The sequence below is a fragment of the Centroberyx gerrardi genome, chromosome 3 (genome assembly GCF_048128805.1).
Source record: "Centroberyx gerrardi isolate f3 chromosome 3, fCenGer3.hap1.cur.20231027, whole genome shotgun sequence".
Lineage (NCBI taxonomy): Eukaryota > Metazoa > Chordata > Actinopteri > Beryciformes > Berycidae > Centroberyx > Centroberyx gerrardi.
Window position 1 is genome coordinate 15,048,915 of NC_135999.1, and position 18,632 is coordinate 15,067,546.

An 18,632-nucleotide genomic window follows, 5' to 3' on the forward strand; every position below is an offset into this window, starting at 1 on the left:
AACCCAACCCCGAATCCCCGTAACCCCCAACCCCCCAAAGCAGACCCCAACCTTTCCAGTTGATGTGTGTGCATGTACTGTACCTAAGTTTGCATATGTTACATGAATGTTCTGTGCTGTCCCGGGCGCTGTGTGTGCTTTGGCAGACAGGTTATAGCTTTGGGAACACAGATGCCTTACTCAGTTCATCTTTTGCCTCTTTTTTTATATTCAGTCTTCTTCCTTGTTGTAATGTTAAGGAGCATAAATCTGGAAAATCCATTCTTGAAAGATTATTGGGATTTTTTAAACCTTCAAATGCAGGTGTGAAAGCCACCAGAATTTCCTCACTGGGTGTCTTTTGGTTTTACCCATGCATGTATAGTTCATTTCAGTTTCCTATGTACTTTGTGTTTGTGGAAGAGAAACAAAGTGGACACCAGCACTTACTGGACTGAAGTCTTTATTCACAGTTTCACGCCCTCACCACAAACTCCAGCCGGACTGTTTGCTTTCCACAGCCCGGCCTCTGACACCGCTGAGGCTTCAGGGAGTTTTAATGTCCCAAACCACAGGATAGCGAAAAAACCTCTGACAACACAAGCACCTAGGCCTTCACTAATGGTCTGGTGAAAAATGTCTAAGATATAATATTTTGCTTTTTAGCTGTCTCAAAACCTCATTAGGGAAATGTGTGTGTGTGTGTGAGTTGCATAGCTAGCAGCACTTTGCCTCTCGCGGTAACATGGACCAGAACAAATATACTCTACTAACCTCCTCATGTCTCTGGAATTAGGTTCTTAATGCTTTTGACATTAATAGCCACAGAGGAGCCAAACTGAACGACCAGTTTCCTCATTCATTCAGTGTGTAAAATCTACCTGGTCAATGCAACTGATGCTTTCGGAGCCAAAATGGCGCTAGCTACATCCCAAACATTCACAGACAGAATAAAGAAAAGAGAAGAAAAGCAAAAGAGCTACTGACATGGTTATAAAACAAACATTAAGAAAAATGTATAAAACTTTCAAAAGTTTTGAAAGCGTAAAAAATGTACACTTGCGTCACCATGGTGAACTGGTAATGAGTCATAAAGTAGAAACAAATGTATTCGCTACAGGTAAAGCTAGCTAGCTAGGAATAATGCTCTGACATCTGATAACACTAGAAGGATTACTGCGCTACTGTTGTGATGCATACGGGTGCTGTAATGCATGAGAGAACACTTGATCAATTATAATTGGCTGGCATCAGAGGTCCTTGTCAAATGGCTTGAAGGGATATTGGGGGGAGGCGTAGCAGTGGGGACAAGGAACACCCTCACTACAAAGTTCTTCATTTATTTCTCCTGTACTTTGAGATTGTTGTCATTCTTCTCTTTTTGTCCTTGAAAGTGTTAGAAGATCTGAAAAGGAAAGCTGGAAATTCCAAAGATCCTGGAAAAGAGGAACAATGTCAGAAATTAGAGATGCAGTTTGTTGTTATACAGTGTTTCAGATTTGTGAAAGGTGTTTTTTTAATCAAATCATTTTTCTTTTATTCTTATTCCTGAGTGGGGACAAAGAGAGGAGCAGACAGGCAGGCACATACCGTGAGGGCAAGGTCAGTTCCAGTTCTCTTGTCCGCTGTGGAGAGGGAGAAAATAAAATTAACATCGGCAATCAGCTATTTGCCCATTCCCAAGACCAGTAGAGCACGATCTCCAGGCAGTCAGTGCATTAGCCAAAGGCAAAGGCAAATATAAACTCCTTGAGACCCATTAGTGATATGTTAGGCCTTTTTTAGTCTGTGGCCCCCTTTATACAAGGCATTAACATGCGTCCTGAGTGATAGGACTGTGTTTGCAAAAATGTATAAAATCCATGTGTAAATGAACCCTAGTCACCTCTAATGCATGTTTGTTTATTGGTAATGTGGCCAAGGCATTTGGCCACATTAACAACAAACATCAGTGAAGTGGATTGCTATATGTGAAATCCACATATAGCAACTATACGAGTGGAAATAAACTTTGGTGCACAGATCTACATAACCTGTGACTGGCCACAGGAGAAAAAATATTCACTTTGAGGCCACAATTGACTACATCGAGGGCACAAGATGGCATCACCTGCACTCAAGATAGACCTCCTTCCCTCACTTTTGTGCCCTCACTTTAATAATTTAGTGTGCACAATGTCATAACTTGTACAAAGAAATTTACATATGCCCACAATTTTGTAAAATTGTTAGTAGGTTTTATAAAGCTTGATTTAACTCATTTATCAAGATTCAAACTGAATTCACCTACTTGCCATAATTAGTTGAATTTACCTGATTGCATTGATTTAGTTTAATTAGCCTGATATTTTGTTGAATAAAGACATATTTAGTTGAATCAGATGTAATTGATGGAAATATAATCAAGTTTTACTTCAGGTAAAACACTTGCACTTACGATGCAAGGCCTTGTCGCTAGTAATAAACAATTGCTAATGATATTGAGAGCTAATGGGCTATATTGTCGTCAATAAGCAGGGATGTCGTGTATGATCAGTTGCAAGGATTTGTATTGGTCAACACTAAAATCACGTCTCAGAAAAGAGGTTGTTGCAACTGCACTAGCTCCATATATCAACTTAGAACGTGTGCATGTTTTATGTCTATTTGCATGCTTTTTGTGCAACTCCAGCTCACATTGAATATATTGTGCGCACATAATAGCATATCATGTGCATAAGTTAATACTGTTACCACAAATTAATTTTTTTCCTACAAGACGGCCACTCCCGGGTTCTGCACAGATCCGAGGAAGACCACGCAAATCAATCAGGTTGCAGGCAGCTTGGATATTACCATTCTGGTTAAAAATGGATTGTCAGGATTCTTGTGTTTGGAGAACAAGCAAGGTGATGTGTTTACTGTCAACTTCAAAGGATGTTTAAGAGAAATCAGATTTCAGTGTGTGTACTGGAGACACATTTTAACGTCAGGTGTAAATGTAATCGATCTGTATCATGTCTAGGCACAATCTGGATGCAGGCCACATGATAATGCCTGGTGTAAAGGGGGCTTGTGGCTTAAATCACCTCCATGGCAAGTAACTAATGTTGCCTGGGTTGTGTCAAGCTTTTGAAATGAACATGGGACGTAAAAGATAAAGGGATGGATGGAGAGATGAAGATGGATGAACAGATGAAATACTGGGAGGAAAAAAGAGAAAAGTGGCTGAAACAGCAGCCGTGGTGAGATCAGGTGGATGATGATAGAATGGCAGGTTGTTTGGTGGTTCTTAGATGGGTGTCGGTCGGTAGTTTCGTTAGATGTTAGTTGATGGATGGTTGTCACTGATGATCAATACCTCTCTGATGGGGAGAACACTCCCTTGTGTCACCAGTCGGGGGAGCTTGGGGGAGCGGAGGCCCGTGGGAACCGGGTCAGGGTGTCGTAGTAGGGGGAACTATAGCACACATACACGTGCGCACAAACACACATACATACACACATACATACTGGTTCATGCATATAGGAGGGATTCTTTATAAATTTTCACATCTCTAGAAAAATCTCATGCAGACTCTAACTCATACAGACAAACCTATAGCGTAGGTGTCACTCACTCGCCTTAAAAATATACACAGTTTCTCTCTCACACGCGTTTACATTCACACAGATCCCTCCACCAATCTCTACCGCGGCATGCAGGCAAGCGGAGTCGGCGGCCGCTGCTCGTACCTGACCACAGCAAGGTTGCCATGGATATCGCACACTTGTTCACCACGGTTACCTGTATTACCCATACTGCAACACAAGAGCGAGGGTGGACACGGGTCAGGTGAGAAAAGACAGAATGGGGAAGACTCCGGTCGAAAAAAACGACAAGGATGGAGTGATCGATTCCTCTGAGGGTCTCACTCATGATGGAAAGAAGGATGATAGAGAAGTGCGGCGGGAGAGAAGCTGATGAAAAGAGGATCCATGCAAAGAGAGAGAGAGAGAGAGACCATGCTTGTGATTTCTGAGACCAGATGGAGAAAGTGAGGAAGGAGTGAAGAGATCCAAAGTATTCCATACCACAAAACTGTGGACACATGGAAGAGAATGAAAGGACGGCCGGATAGCAGACAAACATCAGAGTGCAACAAGCCATGGGTAAGAGGAACTGGAGACACGATGGAGAGAATAGGAGAGGGAAGTAGAGAAATCGCAAGAGGTGATAAAAGGAGGAAAACGGGGTAGGTGCGAAAAGGGAATAAAGATAGAGGGAGGGAGAGAAGGGAAGATTTGATTACTTTCATTTCTATCTACAGCAGAAAAGATTGAGAAAAACTAGGAGCAAAACTATGGAAATCTGTATGTCTCTGGCCATATTGCTGTGTGCAAATATGCAAGTCTGTGTGTGTGCATGTGTGTGTGTGTGCGTGTGTGTTTGTGCGTGTGTGTGGACTCACTCGTCGAAGACGTCCTCTGTGTCCATCCTTCTGTAGTACTTGGCCAGTTTGATAGAGATGATGATACTGGGGATCAGAAAGATACAGCAGCCTCCCAGACCAAACCAGAATGTGTTCTGCAAAGCACACACACACACACACACACACACACACACACGTTTGCTCACATGATATTTCAAGGTTTTCTCTAATTACAAAAGTTGACTGATGAAAGTTCAATTCTGTAAAGGACTGGCCATAGAAACTCTGCAGTTTTCCTGCCCTTCATCTGAATTAGAGACTATTTTCCCTGATAATAGGTTTCAGATTTTTGCTGCTGCAGTACACACAGACACATACACAGGGACACACACAGATACACACACACATACGCACATGACAAGAAGTGTACACATCAACAGGCACAAAGAGTATAAACCAAATACAAATACAGACCACGAGGAATGTACTGTATATTACATGCACGCATATATGAACAGTGCCGGCACGCACTGCCACCACGCTGATATATAAATTCCCTGTTTATATTGACACAGTCTGCAGCTTGTCCCACCACTCATTAAACTCTCACAAACTCACATACGTGATATATAGCTGATATGTATATATAAAACTTTACAAGTCCTCTGGGTTCTGGGTGTGAACAGTGGGGAATCTATGTGTATGTAACTCCCCGCCCTCCCTCTAAACAGACCCTAACCCATCGCAGTGTGTGTGTGAGCGTGTTTGAGAATTGAGAACATACTGTTCTCGTACTTGCAGCCGACTCCACAATCTTCCTCTCCCCCAAAACCCACGGGTCTCTCAAACGCTCAAAGAACCATTTATATCTCTAGCTGAAATCCAGATACACGTACTGCACATGTGCCGCACATAGCCGGGGAATGAGTCCAGCACGCCTCGATAGCCTGCTGCTCACATGCACACGCTTGAACACACACATGCAAAACACACACACACACACACACCAATACACTGCTGTCGTGCCTTACCACTGAATCAACTATGAAGCTGCAAGCTACTATCTCCATGCTGTCCACGATGTTGCTGATGGGTTTGCACTGGGCCACCTCTGCAGTCAGCTGTAGGAGAGATTAACGTTCGCACGCACACACACACACACACACACACACACACATACATACATATATATACAGACACAAACCCAGAATGTAGATTACACAGTGCATATGAGAATGACGTCAAATGTAAAACCAAAACTAGTGTATGGTGCAGCGGTGGTAAAATTCTCCACTTGTGGAGGTTTCAATTCCAGCTGGCAGATCTGCTGTTCTCTCCTCACCCTTCTCATTACCGACTCCACGTTGTTTAAATCAAAGTAACATCCTGGACTATTTGGTAAAGAGTGTGGTTGTAATCAGGGAACTTCTAAAGCTCCTATAATTTATTGAAATCTATACAACATTTTGATCTCACTGAGCATAGTTCATTCACTAGTAGTGCCTATACATCCAGCACAGGATGAAAGCTTTTCCCTGTGTGCATGTCTACTTTTTGCAGTTACACTTCTCTCCCCTCCTGACATTGTCCCTTCTGTAAACTGACCCCAAAGACAAATTAAAACACACAGTAAGAGGAACTTGGGAGCATACTCACAGAGTTTTTAACCCATTCTGTGTACTGTCTGAAGTAGCCCACCAAGCTGTGTATGTAGCCATTTGTTTCCTAGACAACAAAGGAGAAATTGGTTAGGAAATGAGTAAATGTGTGTATCTACATGTCTGTACTAGGAGATCGGATTATTTTCTAACCATTATTGAGGCAACTGCGTACAGTAGAAAGTGTGTGTGTGGTATTTGTCGCAAACTCTTTTACCTGCTTAACCACCTGTGAGGCATTATGAATGATGAGGTACTCTGCTGCATCGATGGCACTGAGGACATTAGTGACCTTGACCTGAGCGAGAGAGAGAGAGAGAGGGAGAGAGAGAGAGAGAGAGAGAGAGAGAGAGACAGAGAGAGAGAGAGAGAGAGAGAGAGAGAGACAGAGACAGAGGTAGATTCATTTAGTATGCACAGTGCCAGTGTACATGGGTGGTTTTGTCAGAGTGTCTCCTCACCGGTAGGTCGTTGGCCGTCCTCTGCAGCAGTCGGATACTTTGGCTCAGGGTGCTCTGCATGGGAAAAAACACACACTCCATTACCAACAAAAAAAAAAAAAACAAACACACGTCTGAACACTCACAAACAAATACTACGTCACTTCACGTCACCGCTTTCACTACGCACACCACACCGCTAAAGCAAAAACACACACAAACAGCACTGTCACAACTTAGTGCAGTGCATCAACAGCGGCTTACCCGCGCTTTGACATATTTCTTTGCCACCATTTTATGAGAGAGGAGACAAAAGGAGGAAGAGAGAAAATAAAGTTGAGGGGAATACTGGACAAAGATGTACGCTGACTTGCTTTCTCCGGAGCAGAAAGCTCTTTCTGGGAACATGGGAGCCTGGGAGAGGGCCTATGTGGATGAGCGTGTATTTGCATGTGCATGTGTGTGTGAAGGGTATGTGTTTAATTGTGTGTGGCATTTATGTTTTGTGTTTGTGTGTGTGTGTGTGTGTGTGTGTGTGTGTGTAGGGTGTGTAGAAGTTATTACCATTGCTTGCTCCAAGGGAACCACCTGTTCTTTGTGAATCTGTCTGATACTGCTGGCATGTCCTTTCAGTGCATTCTCCAGTGCACCACGAGGCTGTACACACACACACACACACACACACACACACACGAACACACACACACATGCACACACACACACACACACACACACACACACACACACACACACACACACAGACAAAGACAAAGAGCAAACATAGATTGTTATAGTTGCAAATTGTTGAGTTACTAGCATGAGTTACTGTAGATCATTAGAGTTATTGAATATCGAATCAATAATATATAACTGGCATGTACCCCCCAACACACACACACACAATCCTTTCCATTGCATGTCCCATATGCTTTACCGTAAAAGGCACAGTTGCCATACCATGCATGTGCCATGAATGTGTGTGTTTGTGTGTCTGTGTGTGTGTGTGTGTGTGTGTGTGTGTGTGTTCAGGATGAATGGGAAGCTTGTTCAAACCAACAGGCCGACCACGAAGCAGAAGTATTTTCCAGAAAGAGGCTGTCCGACTGTGTATTCTTCCTCGGTGGAATATATACCGATACATGTACAGGCCAGTGCAGCAGACACACACACACACACTGAGCCAGCTATAAGCGAGCCATAATGAGTAAGTCAAACATTTATGTTCAGTTGCTCAGAGTAGTTAGGACATATAAGCAGAATTAAAGGAGAACACCACTTTTTTTTTCAGAATACTTGAACAATTCTTTCCCAGAGCCAGAAAACAGAGGAATAAGACTCAAACTTGTGATGGAGATGAAGAGGAGACTGATTTTGTGGACCTGTAGCATGTTTGTTTGAGTTATACTGAAATGAAGTGTTGTCAGTTGTATTCTCCTTTAAGAAAAAAGGTTAGGGTTAGGGTTAGTGTCTGAGTCCAAATTATGTGTGATCAACAATCTAAATGGATAGTTATTCAGTTTAGGAGTTCCTGGGAGTGATTCAGTCTGATTCCTATGCTCAGAAGAGTGGAACTTGAATGGGAATTCAGTCTGACAGATTCCTGTAGTCGGCAGCATTAAACCTACTTGAAAAGACTCATAAAGATTCATCTGATATATCAACTTTCAATCAAGTTACTCTACACTATTTCGTTCTTTGGACAGCAGTGAGTTACATTTTGCATGCTGATAATCCATCCTCTTTACACTTGAAGAATAGGTGTCATCTAAAACATTAGCATAGTTGTCCTTTTATCGAAAAGTAATGCTATTACTGTATCTTGTGAGTACAATAGTGAGTCTGACAGAGTGAAGGTGGATGGAGCTGAATGGGACTCACCAGTTGGTCGGCCTGGGCCTCCAGGTCATTGGAGAAGGACAGGAGATCCACTAGAGTGACACCCTTATTTACCTAGAACACACACACACACACACACACACACACACAAAACATTTTATTAATAATTAAGCAATTTCAGAGTTTCCATTTAGTTTCAGTTCTAGTTTCAGTATTTTTGTAGGGGTGGTATTTTGTAAAGGTATGATAGAAGTTCAGAACAGGTATTTTGTTTGCAAGTATTGTGTGATACAAACAATAAATCATAAATGTTTTTAAAAATGTATTTACATTTTTCAATAAATCCTCAACTAACAAAGTTGGGACCAACTTGGTTTCATGCTATTCAAATGAAGTGCGAGACTCAACAGCAATCTGCATTCAGACCACTTAGCTAAAAACAATCCCAAATGGCACACACACTAACAAATTACCTCAGCAAGGTACGCTTCGTACTCGATCGCTCCGACTCCGGAGTTGGCGAAGCTGATGAGGCTGTCTCTGCCCGCCTGCTCCAGCAGTGTGATGCCCTGCAGGTTGATCTGCACACTCTCAAACACCTTGGCCAGGTCTTTGTTGTACTGTTGTAAGACACACATACGCATAAACACACACACACACGTTCAAGTTATCAAAAGTGCCTTCATCTTGCTCCATTAAGGCCGCGTTCACATGGGACATTTGGCATCCGTCACAATCATGGACAAGTCTGCGTTGAAACCACCTAGGTTGCGTTGATGTGGGTGTGTCTAGAAACCTTTTGAAGCAGTCTGCACAAATTTCATTGGTTGATGAAGTCTGTTAGCAGATGACGCTAACCTGCGCTCAACCAAAAGTTGAAGTAGTTTCAACTTTTTTGATTGGGCTGCGATATTTTCATGCACTGTGCTCCGTCAATCCATGTCATCCGCCACCGCACAGATCTCAATGAAATACATGGGATATAGTCCATTTTTTGACGTATCACAAATGCTGATGTGAACGCCGCCTTGAACAGATGCTAACACCGACCTTTACCACTGCATACCGACACGGTAAGCAGACACTTACCACAGTTCTGTTGAGGAAGGAGTTGACGTTGAACAAGGTTTCTAGCTGCAGAGCGTGGTACAAACCGTTGTTCTCGTAGCACTCCCTAGGAGAGAAATGCACACAGTACGGTCACATGCTGAATCTCCTTCAATGTGTGTACGTTTGCATGTATGTTGTGTGCATGTGCGTGTGTGTGTGTTGTCTGCATATTACCTGTACATGCTTCCCAAAGTCAAGTCAATGTTCGGGTTCTGGAACAGCATTCCTGGAAGGAAGTTCTTCTTGGTGGGATGAACCATGTATGGGGTGTCTATGATCTGCACACACACACACACACACACACACACATACACGTACATGTGTATTCGTCAGCACACAGAGCCGTAGTGTTGTCTGTTATGCAACACTGTCCTGCTCAGATAAAAGGCCTCTCCAAGGAAAGCACAGGGAGAGGAGAGTGAAAATAAGACGGTTCAGGAAGGAGAGAAGAAGAAGAGTGGGAGTGTTTGTATGCAGTACCTTGAATAGCTGTCGGTTGGCCAGCGGCTCACACACCAGCTTCTCCACGTTGCCACCAACAACAAACAAGGTGGTCACCAAGGCCATCAGCACCCAGGCAAAGATAAAGCTGAAGCCCACCCCACTGAGAGAGGAAGAGAGAGAGAGGGGGAGATACAATCATACAGTCAGACCAATCAGTCAACAAATCGTCCTACAGTGTCTCTGTTTGTCTGTCTCCTGTCTTGCATCATCTATCACAGCAGTTTGCTTTATTTCTTCCTCCTTGTTTTGTCTTTTTGACTCTATCTCCCCCTCCATCTTCCACTTAACTAGGGGTCTTATATTTCCCTCATTCATCTATTTATCTCTGTATGATCCCTTCAGTTTGAGGGTCGGGCTGTTGTCGTGGTAACCTACGCAATGAGCAGGTTGCCGCCGGTGTTGGATAGGCAGCCCCGGGTAGTGGGTGTGGCCTGCTTGTCGTGGCCACAGGTGCCACACAGCAGACCCAGGAAGTTGAAGGCCAGGATCAGGACGATCATGCACAGCACGCCCACACAGCCGACCCACCTGGAGAATGCATGCACACACACACACACACACACAAACACACACACACAAACAAAACCTTCACGTCAAACCTAAACAATAAAACGTCACCTTCAATCACGCTGCACCACGAATGCAGCATACTAACCTACCCATTATTACACACACACACACACACACACACACACACACACAGACCTGTAGAAGTCCATTTGGTCTATCTGTGGGTAATAGGACTCGATGTTCTTCTGTCCTTGGTTGAGGAACATGGTGAAGTTGACGAGAGAGGCCTCCACTGGAAACATCTTAGAGAAGCCAGTGATCTCCCCGCCAATCTTATCCAGCATGCCTTTCACTCCTGCACACATACAGACAGTCAGACAGGCATTCAAACAAATACATTTTTAAATCAGTTTGCTATTTATTCTTAAGTTTCTACATCAGTTAAAAGGCCTGTCAACTCTGAGGTATCAAGATTGGGAGGCTAACAGAAAGAGGAGAGAGACAGACAGGACTTACGAGGCAGAGCTGTGGTTTCATCCACAAGTATGCAGTTGCAGATAAGAGAGGAAAGAGTATAAAAGTGAAACATTGATGAAGATTTATGAACTGGGGGTGAAACCGCACCAGAATTTGATTCAGGTAAACCAGCTAACAAAATCAAATAAACACACGCGCATGTACCTGAAACAATGTTCTTAGTCTGCTCCTTGACCAGTCTTGGTGTGTCATTAAAGGACGAGTAACCCTGGTGATGCAAAGAGAGAGAGAAAGTGAATGAAGGAAAAAAAGATATAAGTGTTTTTAAACCACTGTGAATGTGGGATTGATGGGTGTGTGAGGGAGATGGGAGAAGAAGAGAGGGACGATGAGCTGTAGCGACTGGAGACGGAGACTAACCTTCTGGACGATGTTGCTGAGGTCTGTTTTCAGCACGGTGTTGACTGTGGCCAGCGGCTGACTGACGTCTGGGAGCTGCCAGACAGGAGAAGACAGAGAGGGAGTCAGAAAGAAAAGGAGATATAGTAGCCAATTTAAATGCTTGTTTCTATTCATTGTTATTTTGCATTCTTCACTGATGCGTTTTGTGTGTGTGTGTCTGATTGTATCTGTATCTGTGGCTGTGTGTTTCAGATAATCTCTGTTTATATTTATAATTCTTCCTTGGTACCCCGGAGAAGTCGGCACTGACTCCCAGCTGGGACAGCGTGGCTCGGATGGTGTTGCAGGTGTGAGAGACGGCTCCATTGGTGCAGGCGGGGTCGGACAGGGTGTTGGACAGAGAGGCTCGCTCCCCGGCCAGACTAGCCTGCAGCCTCCTGGTCCCGTCCTGAAGGACCTCCAAAGAGGAGCTGACGCTCTCCAGGGCCTCCTTGGTCTCCCGCATGGCTGCACAGGGGAGAGGAGGAGGAGGAGAGGAGGAGGATGAGGCAGAATCTTGCATTTGAATCAGTAGTTCTTGTGCATTTCACACACATACACACACGTGCACACACATACAACCACCATAGAAATATCAAGATGACATGAAATTAAATGACGACAACAGCACTGGTTGCACTGATCACAGATCAACAATCCACACAAGAACACCACAGTAGAAGGTTGTTTACAGGGCACAACAACGGTTCGGGATCTATTGACAACACTGACACCAAGTCACAACCACTGCAACACTGATTCCAGATCAGCTCCGGTTACCTTTGATGGCATTCTCAACTTTCGCTTTAGACAAAAAGGGGAGTGAGAGGGGAACAACAAGAGTGAAGAGAGGAAATGGAATAGGAAATTATTAGAGGCTGTAGAGCTTCTACTAATGAGAGCTGTGACAAGATATAAGGTATAATACAGGCGTTGTGATATGACAGCTCAGTTGCGGTAATATTAAGAGATTTTCTGTGATATTAACAGAGGCTGTATTACCTCCTGCCATGCGTAAGGCCGCGTCCAGGGAGGGAACCACTTCTTTCTCCAGCTGACTGTGGATCCTGCCACCCAGCAAAGGTCCAATGTCTGTCAGACAACGCAGGACGATTAGAACAGTAAGCTAGGCTACAAGGTAACACTACAGCCGTTACACCCGTTAGTCAACAGAGGGAACCGCTGTGTGAGAGATTAGACAAATATGTAAATGTTCTGGGTTCAACTCACTGTCCAGGTCTGACAGGACTTTGTTCTTTGCTGTGGTGTACTGCGCTGTCAAATATTCGATTTGCTGCAACAGGACAACACAATAACGTTAGAGAGGCATGAGGAATTTGAACATTAATGTCTGTGTGTGTGTGTGTGTGTGTGTGTGTGTGTGTGTGCGTGCATACCGCAGGTGTGTTGTTAGCAAATGTCCTCAGGTCTCTCATATTGGTGTTGATGAATCGCCGAGTGCTCTTGATCTGGGCGCTGACATTGTGGTTAGCAGCATAGGCAAACAGTACTCCAGCACTGAAACACACACACACACACACACACACACACACACAGACAGGACCAGTCAAGCAAAGCAATACAGTAAGCACAGTTGGCCAGCAGAGGGCAGCATGCCTCCACTAAAATATTTCTTTTTCTACTTGGGTCTCAAAAATCACTCTATTTCAGTCTCTATATCTTGCATATCCTGCTTTCTCTCCCTCTGTCTGTCCCTCTGTCCCTCTGTCTGTCTGTCTGTCTGTCTGTCTGTCTGTCTGTCTCTCAGATCTGACTGCTGATCAGAAGAACAGCAGGGAATAAGCGAGTGTAATCAGGTAGAAAGATCACCTCAAGGAGAGATGGACTCCTTTGAAGATGGACTCATCTTCAAATGAGTGGAGATAGTAGAGGTAGTAGATGGGTAAATTTCAACAGTATGTTATACACTGAATGTACAAAATATTAGGGACATCTTCCTGACACTTCCCTTTATCTACATCTCCTCCTTTGTGATTGGTATAGATGTAATAAGGGAAATCAATAAGGGATGATGGATTTTACCTGGATTCACCTCATCAATGTACATCATGAGAAGTGTCCCTAATATTTTGTACATTCACTGTAGTGTGATATAGTAAAAGAGGATTGTGTCATGACATTTCACTGTCTTGAAAATGGTGCAGACACATGCAGTCCAGTCAAGGTGCTGGGTCGACTGGATGAGCAGAAAGTCTATATGAAGACCTGCGCAGCGTCAGCTGCCCTTTCACTATTGATTGGGACAAAAACTCCCAGCCATTGTTTTGCTCCAACAAGGATCTTTGTCAGGTCACCAAACAAAGGTCCATGCTGAATTGAAATGTTGCCTGTGTGTAAGACTTGGGCAAATTATGGCAAGACATCAAGAAAAAACCTGCCAGACCAAAGAGCTCTTTTACTATGCCAACCCTAAAGCAATGACTGGTCTTTTCACTGACAGCACAACAAGAGAGAGAGAGAAAGAGAGAGAGAGAGAGAGAGACAGAGACCAAGGGGGACATCTGCTAACTCTATGAGGGAAGGGAATACAAAAGAATGAATAAACCCTAATTAGACAATATCATCTCCATTTCATCACTACGTGCTTTGTGTGTGTGTGTGTGTGTGTGTGTGTGTGTGTGTGTGTGTGTGTGTGTGTGTGTGCGTATGTGTGTGTGTGTGATGTGAAAGCACTCGTTCAGACAGAGAGCCCTCTCACAGCCAGCCAAGTGGTGTCAGTAACACCTAACTGTCCTGCAGTGTTTGGTTCTGATTTCCCCGACCCTACAGCTGTCTCCTCCTCACAGCAGGTATAGACTGTATACTGTTCATATGTCTCTGTCTATCTATGTACGTGCGCGGCTGTGTCTGTCTGTTTTGTATATGTAACTCGGCAGAAGAACACACATAAACAAACACAAACATGCACACACTCTTGCACCCACGCAAACACACACGCATACATAGACACAAATATATACACACAGATGCATACACACATACTGTGTAATAGTAGATGTTTATTTGTTTGTTCCTACATCTCTAGCCCTGCATTCAGACTGCAAGCAACATGATCAGCAAGTCACCAGAAATCCATTAATTAATCATTAATCAAATTCATTGGCCATCAACAGCCAATCCGATTTGTTTGCTTCCTTGTTTCCCTGCTAATGTCGTTTAGTTCTATAAACAATAGTTCTGACTGGCAAGTGCAAAATGGGAGAGAAATTTATTTCAGCTATTTAAAGCTTCCAAGTTCTGTACAACTTTTATTTCAAATACTACCGGAATACATGTCTTAAAAAGCACGGTTGAATCCACCATTGGGGTTGATGGTGAGCTTGAATGTAACTTTATCAAGGTTTTTTTTGTGTATATTTGCGATTACTGTAATACTACCTAACTAGTGCTTGCCAGCTAGCAACGTTAACTTGGCAGCCACCACCAGAGCAGAAAAAATTTTCAGCTGCACAAGACCGCTACAGATGCACAATCCACAATCGGTCAGAATAGAGCGACCCATTAATGGGCGTTCACACTGCATACGACTTTGTTGATGGGTCGCTCTATTCTGGAAATGGAACTATATTACATCAGTAGAGAAATGAGGAAGCATGCAAATTATATTGGCTGTTGATGGCCGATGACTGCGAAAAGTTCAGCTGTGGCAACTTTTCTCAACAAGCTTGTTGTCAGTCCACACGCCAGCCGAGTTTCCCTGCTCACTAAGCTCTATAGTAAATGAATGGACTTCTGGTGACTTGTTGATCAATTTCTACTGTGTGTGTGTGTGAGTGCGTGTGTGTGCATGTGTGTGTGCATGTGTGTGTGCATGTGAGTGCATGCGAGTGTATGTGGTTGTGCATCATGTCCTATATGCCTGATACTGCCTCTCATTAAGTAAAATTTCCAATTTAGCAAAGAAAGAATAATCATCAAAATGGTGATGAACAACACGATGATGATGATGATGATGATGATGACAATGATATGAAGTCATGGGAGACTCACGTGATGAAGATGGAGATGGCGATGAGCGAGGCGGTGTAGAAGCCTCGCTGGCAGTCGGCGTTCTTCCTCTGTCTCTGGTGCATCTCCCCTCCGCAGTTGTCACAGCACCGGCACACACAGAAACACATTCCCACGATGGGCATGAGGACCAGGAGCACGATCCCGACAGTCGCACAGACGATGAAGCCCGCCTCATAGTAGAGCCCCTGCAGGAGGAGAGCAGCCATGATCATCTCATCAGCACACAGACTTTCCTCACTTTACTTCCTCTACTCATCCATTCTTTCACTTCCTCTGCCTAATCCCACTATCAGTCAGTATATCCACTCACAATCCCTCCCACACACACCCACACACTACACACACACACACACACACACACACATACAAACTACACACACACAAAATCTCAGCACACAGTTATTAAGACTTTACCTGTAGCAATAGGATGACGTTTTCTGGCTGTAACAGCAGAGCATGTGCACAAGCGCGCAGACGTGCACACATACACACACACACACACACACACACATACACACAAAGCAGCAGCATGAGGGAAGCAGAGACAAACAAAACAAGGTCAGTGTGAGAGTCAAGAGATTAGGAGGCAGAATTCCAGTTTCTAAACAGGGATGTGAAGGTGACATCAACTGTCATGAAATACGACGGAAATAGGGCACTACTACAGGCTAATAACTTAACATGCAACTAGGGTGGGAGTCCCCAAAAATGTCCTGATAGCATTACAATAACGTGGCAATGACAATCACATTGTGATTCTTAGTGTTCAAGTACTGTGATTTAATACTCTGATATATTAACGTTTGTCAATCTTAATCATCAGTTTATTCATTCATTCATACAATTTCACACTGACACAACACCTACCTTTCTCCATTCTTCTATTTTAATTCCTCCCATGTTCTGCTGAATGACTTTGACAATCAGATCTGAGAAAATAAGATACATTGGTAAGCATTAGATACAAAAACAATGCTGTAAAATTATAATCTCTCGTGCAGAAGCGTTTTACAGACAGTTTAATGGTTTGATGTCGATCACTCATCGGCCAGTTTCACACACAATGGAATGAAGAAAAATCCATGAATTGCATTTATAAATAAGGAAATGTACAAAAAATCTGGAAAGTACTATGTGAAATACACAACTGTGCAAGTTATATACTTTCACACAGTTTCATATCCCATTCATTTTTACCATTATGTATAACAGAGATGTATAGAGATGTGTGATGTTTAGAGGTATAGAGTATATTCGAGATGTATAGAGACTGTTGTTTCTATGTTGGAGTCGAATATCTAACATTTTCTTTCATTTGTTCATGAGCAGACAATCTGGATTCTGTGGATTCATCTTTTATAAATGGGGCGAGTGATGCCTCTATATCATTCATATATGTAACAGCTGCCTGTTCAGTGTAAGCCGAGCTGTATGGACTGCCAATCAACACGGTCTATATGTTTATATGGGTCAGCCAACCTTAAGCCTACCTGGATGGTGACTCACCCATTACTGTTACTCAGCAGGTAAACAATCCATCACAGACATACACATGCTTGCACTTAAGCACACACACATGCTATATTTAGTACACACACACTTATGTATGAACATGTAGGTGAGGAAACACCCAGTAAGGTAGCCCTACTACTACTGCATTACTATGCTGCATAGAAAGTTGAGACAAAATATGTCAGTATTTAATATTTCCAAATAGAAAGTCTTCTCATATAGACAGATGTCAAAAACATGGTACATGTGAGACAAGCAGATGGAGGCCAGTTTAGCATGTGGGTGCTGACACTGCTGTCACGCACACACACTCAAACATTCAGTGTCTGGTTGAGTCTTAATTTAAGACACCTGCTGACACTCAGCTGAGGTGAGAACACCTATGTAGCCGATGCTGTATGTACTGTGGTTAGATATCTTGTTGGTTTGTAACCTTATGCCAGACTCGCTCTTCAGTGAAAAGACAATGATCTGTCAGATTTGTAAAACTCAAATTTTAAGGGTTTCGGTATCCATTTTGACTTTTATGATAATGCCCTGAAAGTGAAAATGTCTCTATATAAGTCTTTCTGGTAAGTAAAAGGAGTTGTGAAGCTAGTTGGGTATCTTTTGTGGCCATATGGATAATCCTCTCAGCACTGTCTTCTTCTCACAATGGATTCACCATTGGCAGCCTTACTTTTCCTAGACCATTGCTGAGTAACTGTTTAGCCCTGATGGAAACGGGCAGAAGAGCCATCATACTGGGGGAGGAGACCTCAGGATGAAGGGAACAGAAACGTATCTCTGTGAACACTGTAGATGCAGCATACAAGCACATCTGAGTGTCTGTACCACCTGTTGTTGCTCAGCTGCTTAGTTAGCATTAGCCACCCAGGGTAGTTAAGCTTAGACAGCTTAGCTCAGTGACCCGGTATAAGAGCTAGCTACCCCGAACGAAAGGGACATGGGGGATAAACAACCAGTAGAATTAGACCTGAAGGATGAACAAAGACCACCACCCATCATGAACTTTTGTCTATTGCAATAGTCTCCATGGAGGGCGATTGATTATTTACACACATGAAGGCTTTCGGAACGGAAAATGGATCATTTTGTTCTCATTATCTGAAGGGCCACTTTTGAAAAATAATTTCAAGTATCCCTGGTGGTTATTGGACAAATTGTTTGTTTTTTGGTTCAGAATTGTTTCATAATCAAGGACCTTTAGTGAAACTGTTCATAGGCCTATTAAGCTTTCTCCTCAATCAAAATTGGAGAAAGTGGAGAAAACATCACATACACATCAGAACAAACACACACACAAAAGTCCATACACGCCAATCTAAGACTAAAAATGGCAACAGCAAGCCATCAGATACTGCTGTTGAGTGTTGTTATATGTAAGTCAGAATCCACAACCCTCTTAATGGGTAAATATAGGCTAGCCCAATCCTCTACTGCGACCTGCTCCTAGGGATTACTGATAGGTGTGGTCTTGGCCTTATGCAACCTAACATGCATCTCCTCTCCATTTTACAGTATATGCCACATATAAAATACAGTAACACTCTCCCCACCACATACCCAAGACAAAGAAGACTGGAATTCATATAACATCAACCCATCGACATGGTTGACCATGGAATTTAGGCATGTAGGCTATTAGACAAGTTCTACTGTACATGAGTTCACCTTAATGTTGATAGCAACTGTAATTGTGAACCACTTTAACTGTTATAAACTTTAACTTTAAGCTGACT

The 18,632-nt window shown here is 43.2% G+C and overlaps 1 protein-coding gene across 1 annotated transcript; it reads right to left on the reverse strand.

Annotated features, from left to right (window-relative positions):
* Window positions 1–464: 464 nt before the first annotated feature.
* On the reverse strand, window positions 465–15,515 carry prom1b (prominin 1 b). Its single transcript, XM_078290937.1, has 23 exons — window positions 15,358–15,515; window positions 12,744–12,864; window positions 12,577–12,640; window positions 12,349–12,438; window positions 11,597–11,814; window positions 11,326–11,400; window positions 11,110–11,173; window positions 10,945–10,953; window positions 10,624–10,783; window positions 10,294–10,446; window positions 9,895–10,018; window positions 9,589–9,692; window positions 9,394–9,478; window positions 8,778–8,924; window positions 8,347–8,418; window positions 7,033–7,125; window positions 6,490–6,543; window positions 6,246–6,326; window positions 6,027–6,095; window positions 5,402–5,491; window positions 4,410–4,525; window positions 1,570–1,604; window positions 465–1,415 (listed from the first exon to the last, which is right to left on the reverse strand). Exons 1-22 carry the CDS (start codon window positions 15,498–15,500, stop codon window positions 1,583–1,585), a joined length of 2,154 nt encoding a protein of 717 aa, XP_078147063.1. The 5' UTR covers window positions 15,501–15,515; the 3' UTR covers window positions 465–1,415; window positions 1,570–1,582.
* Window positions 15,516–18,632: the final 3,117 nt, after the last annotated feature.

Excerpts from the sequence above, each read along its gene's own strand:
- prom1b (XM_078290937.1), bottom strand. The coding sequence starts at position 15,500 with ATGCCCATCGTGGGAATGTGTTTCTGTGTGTGCCGGTGCTGTGACAAC. Across the intron at positions 6,327-6,489 it reads GGACGGCCAACGACCTACCG|GTCAAGGTCACTAATGTCCT; the intron begins GTGAGGAGACAC and ends TCTCTCGCTCAG. Across the intron at positions 1,605-4,409 it reads ACAGAGGACGTCTTCGACGA|CGGACAAGAGAACTGGAACT; the intron begins GTGAGTCCACAC and ends CCCTCTCCACAG.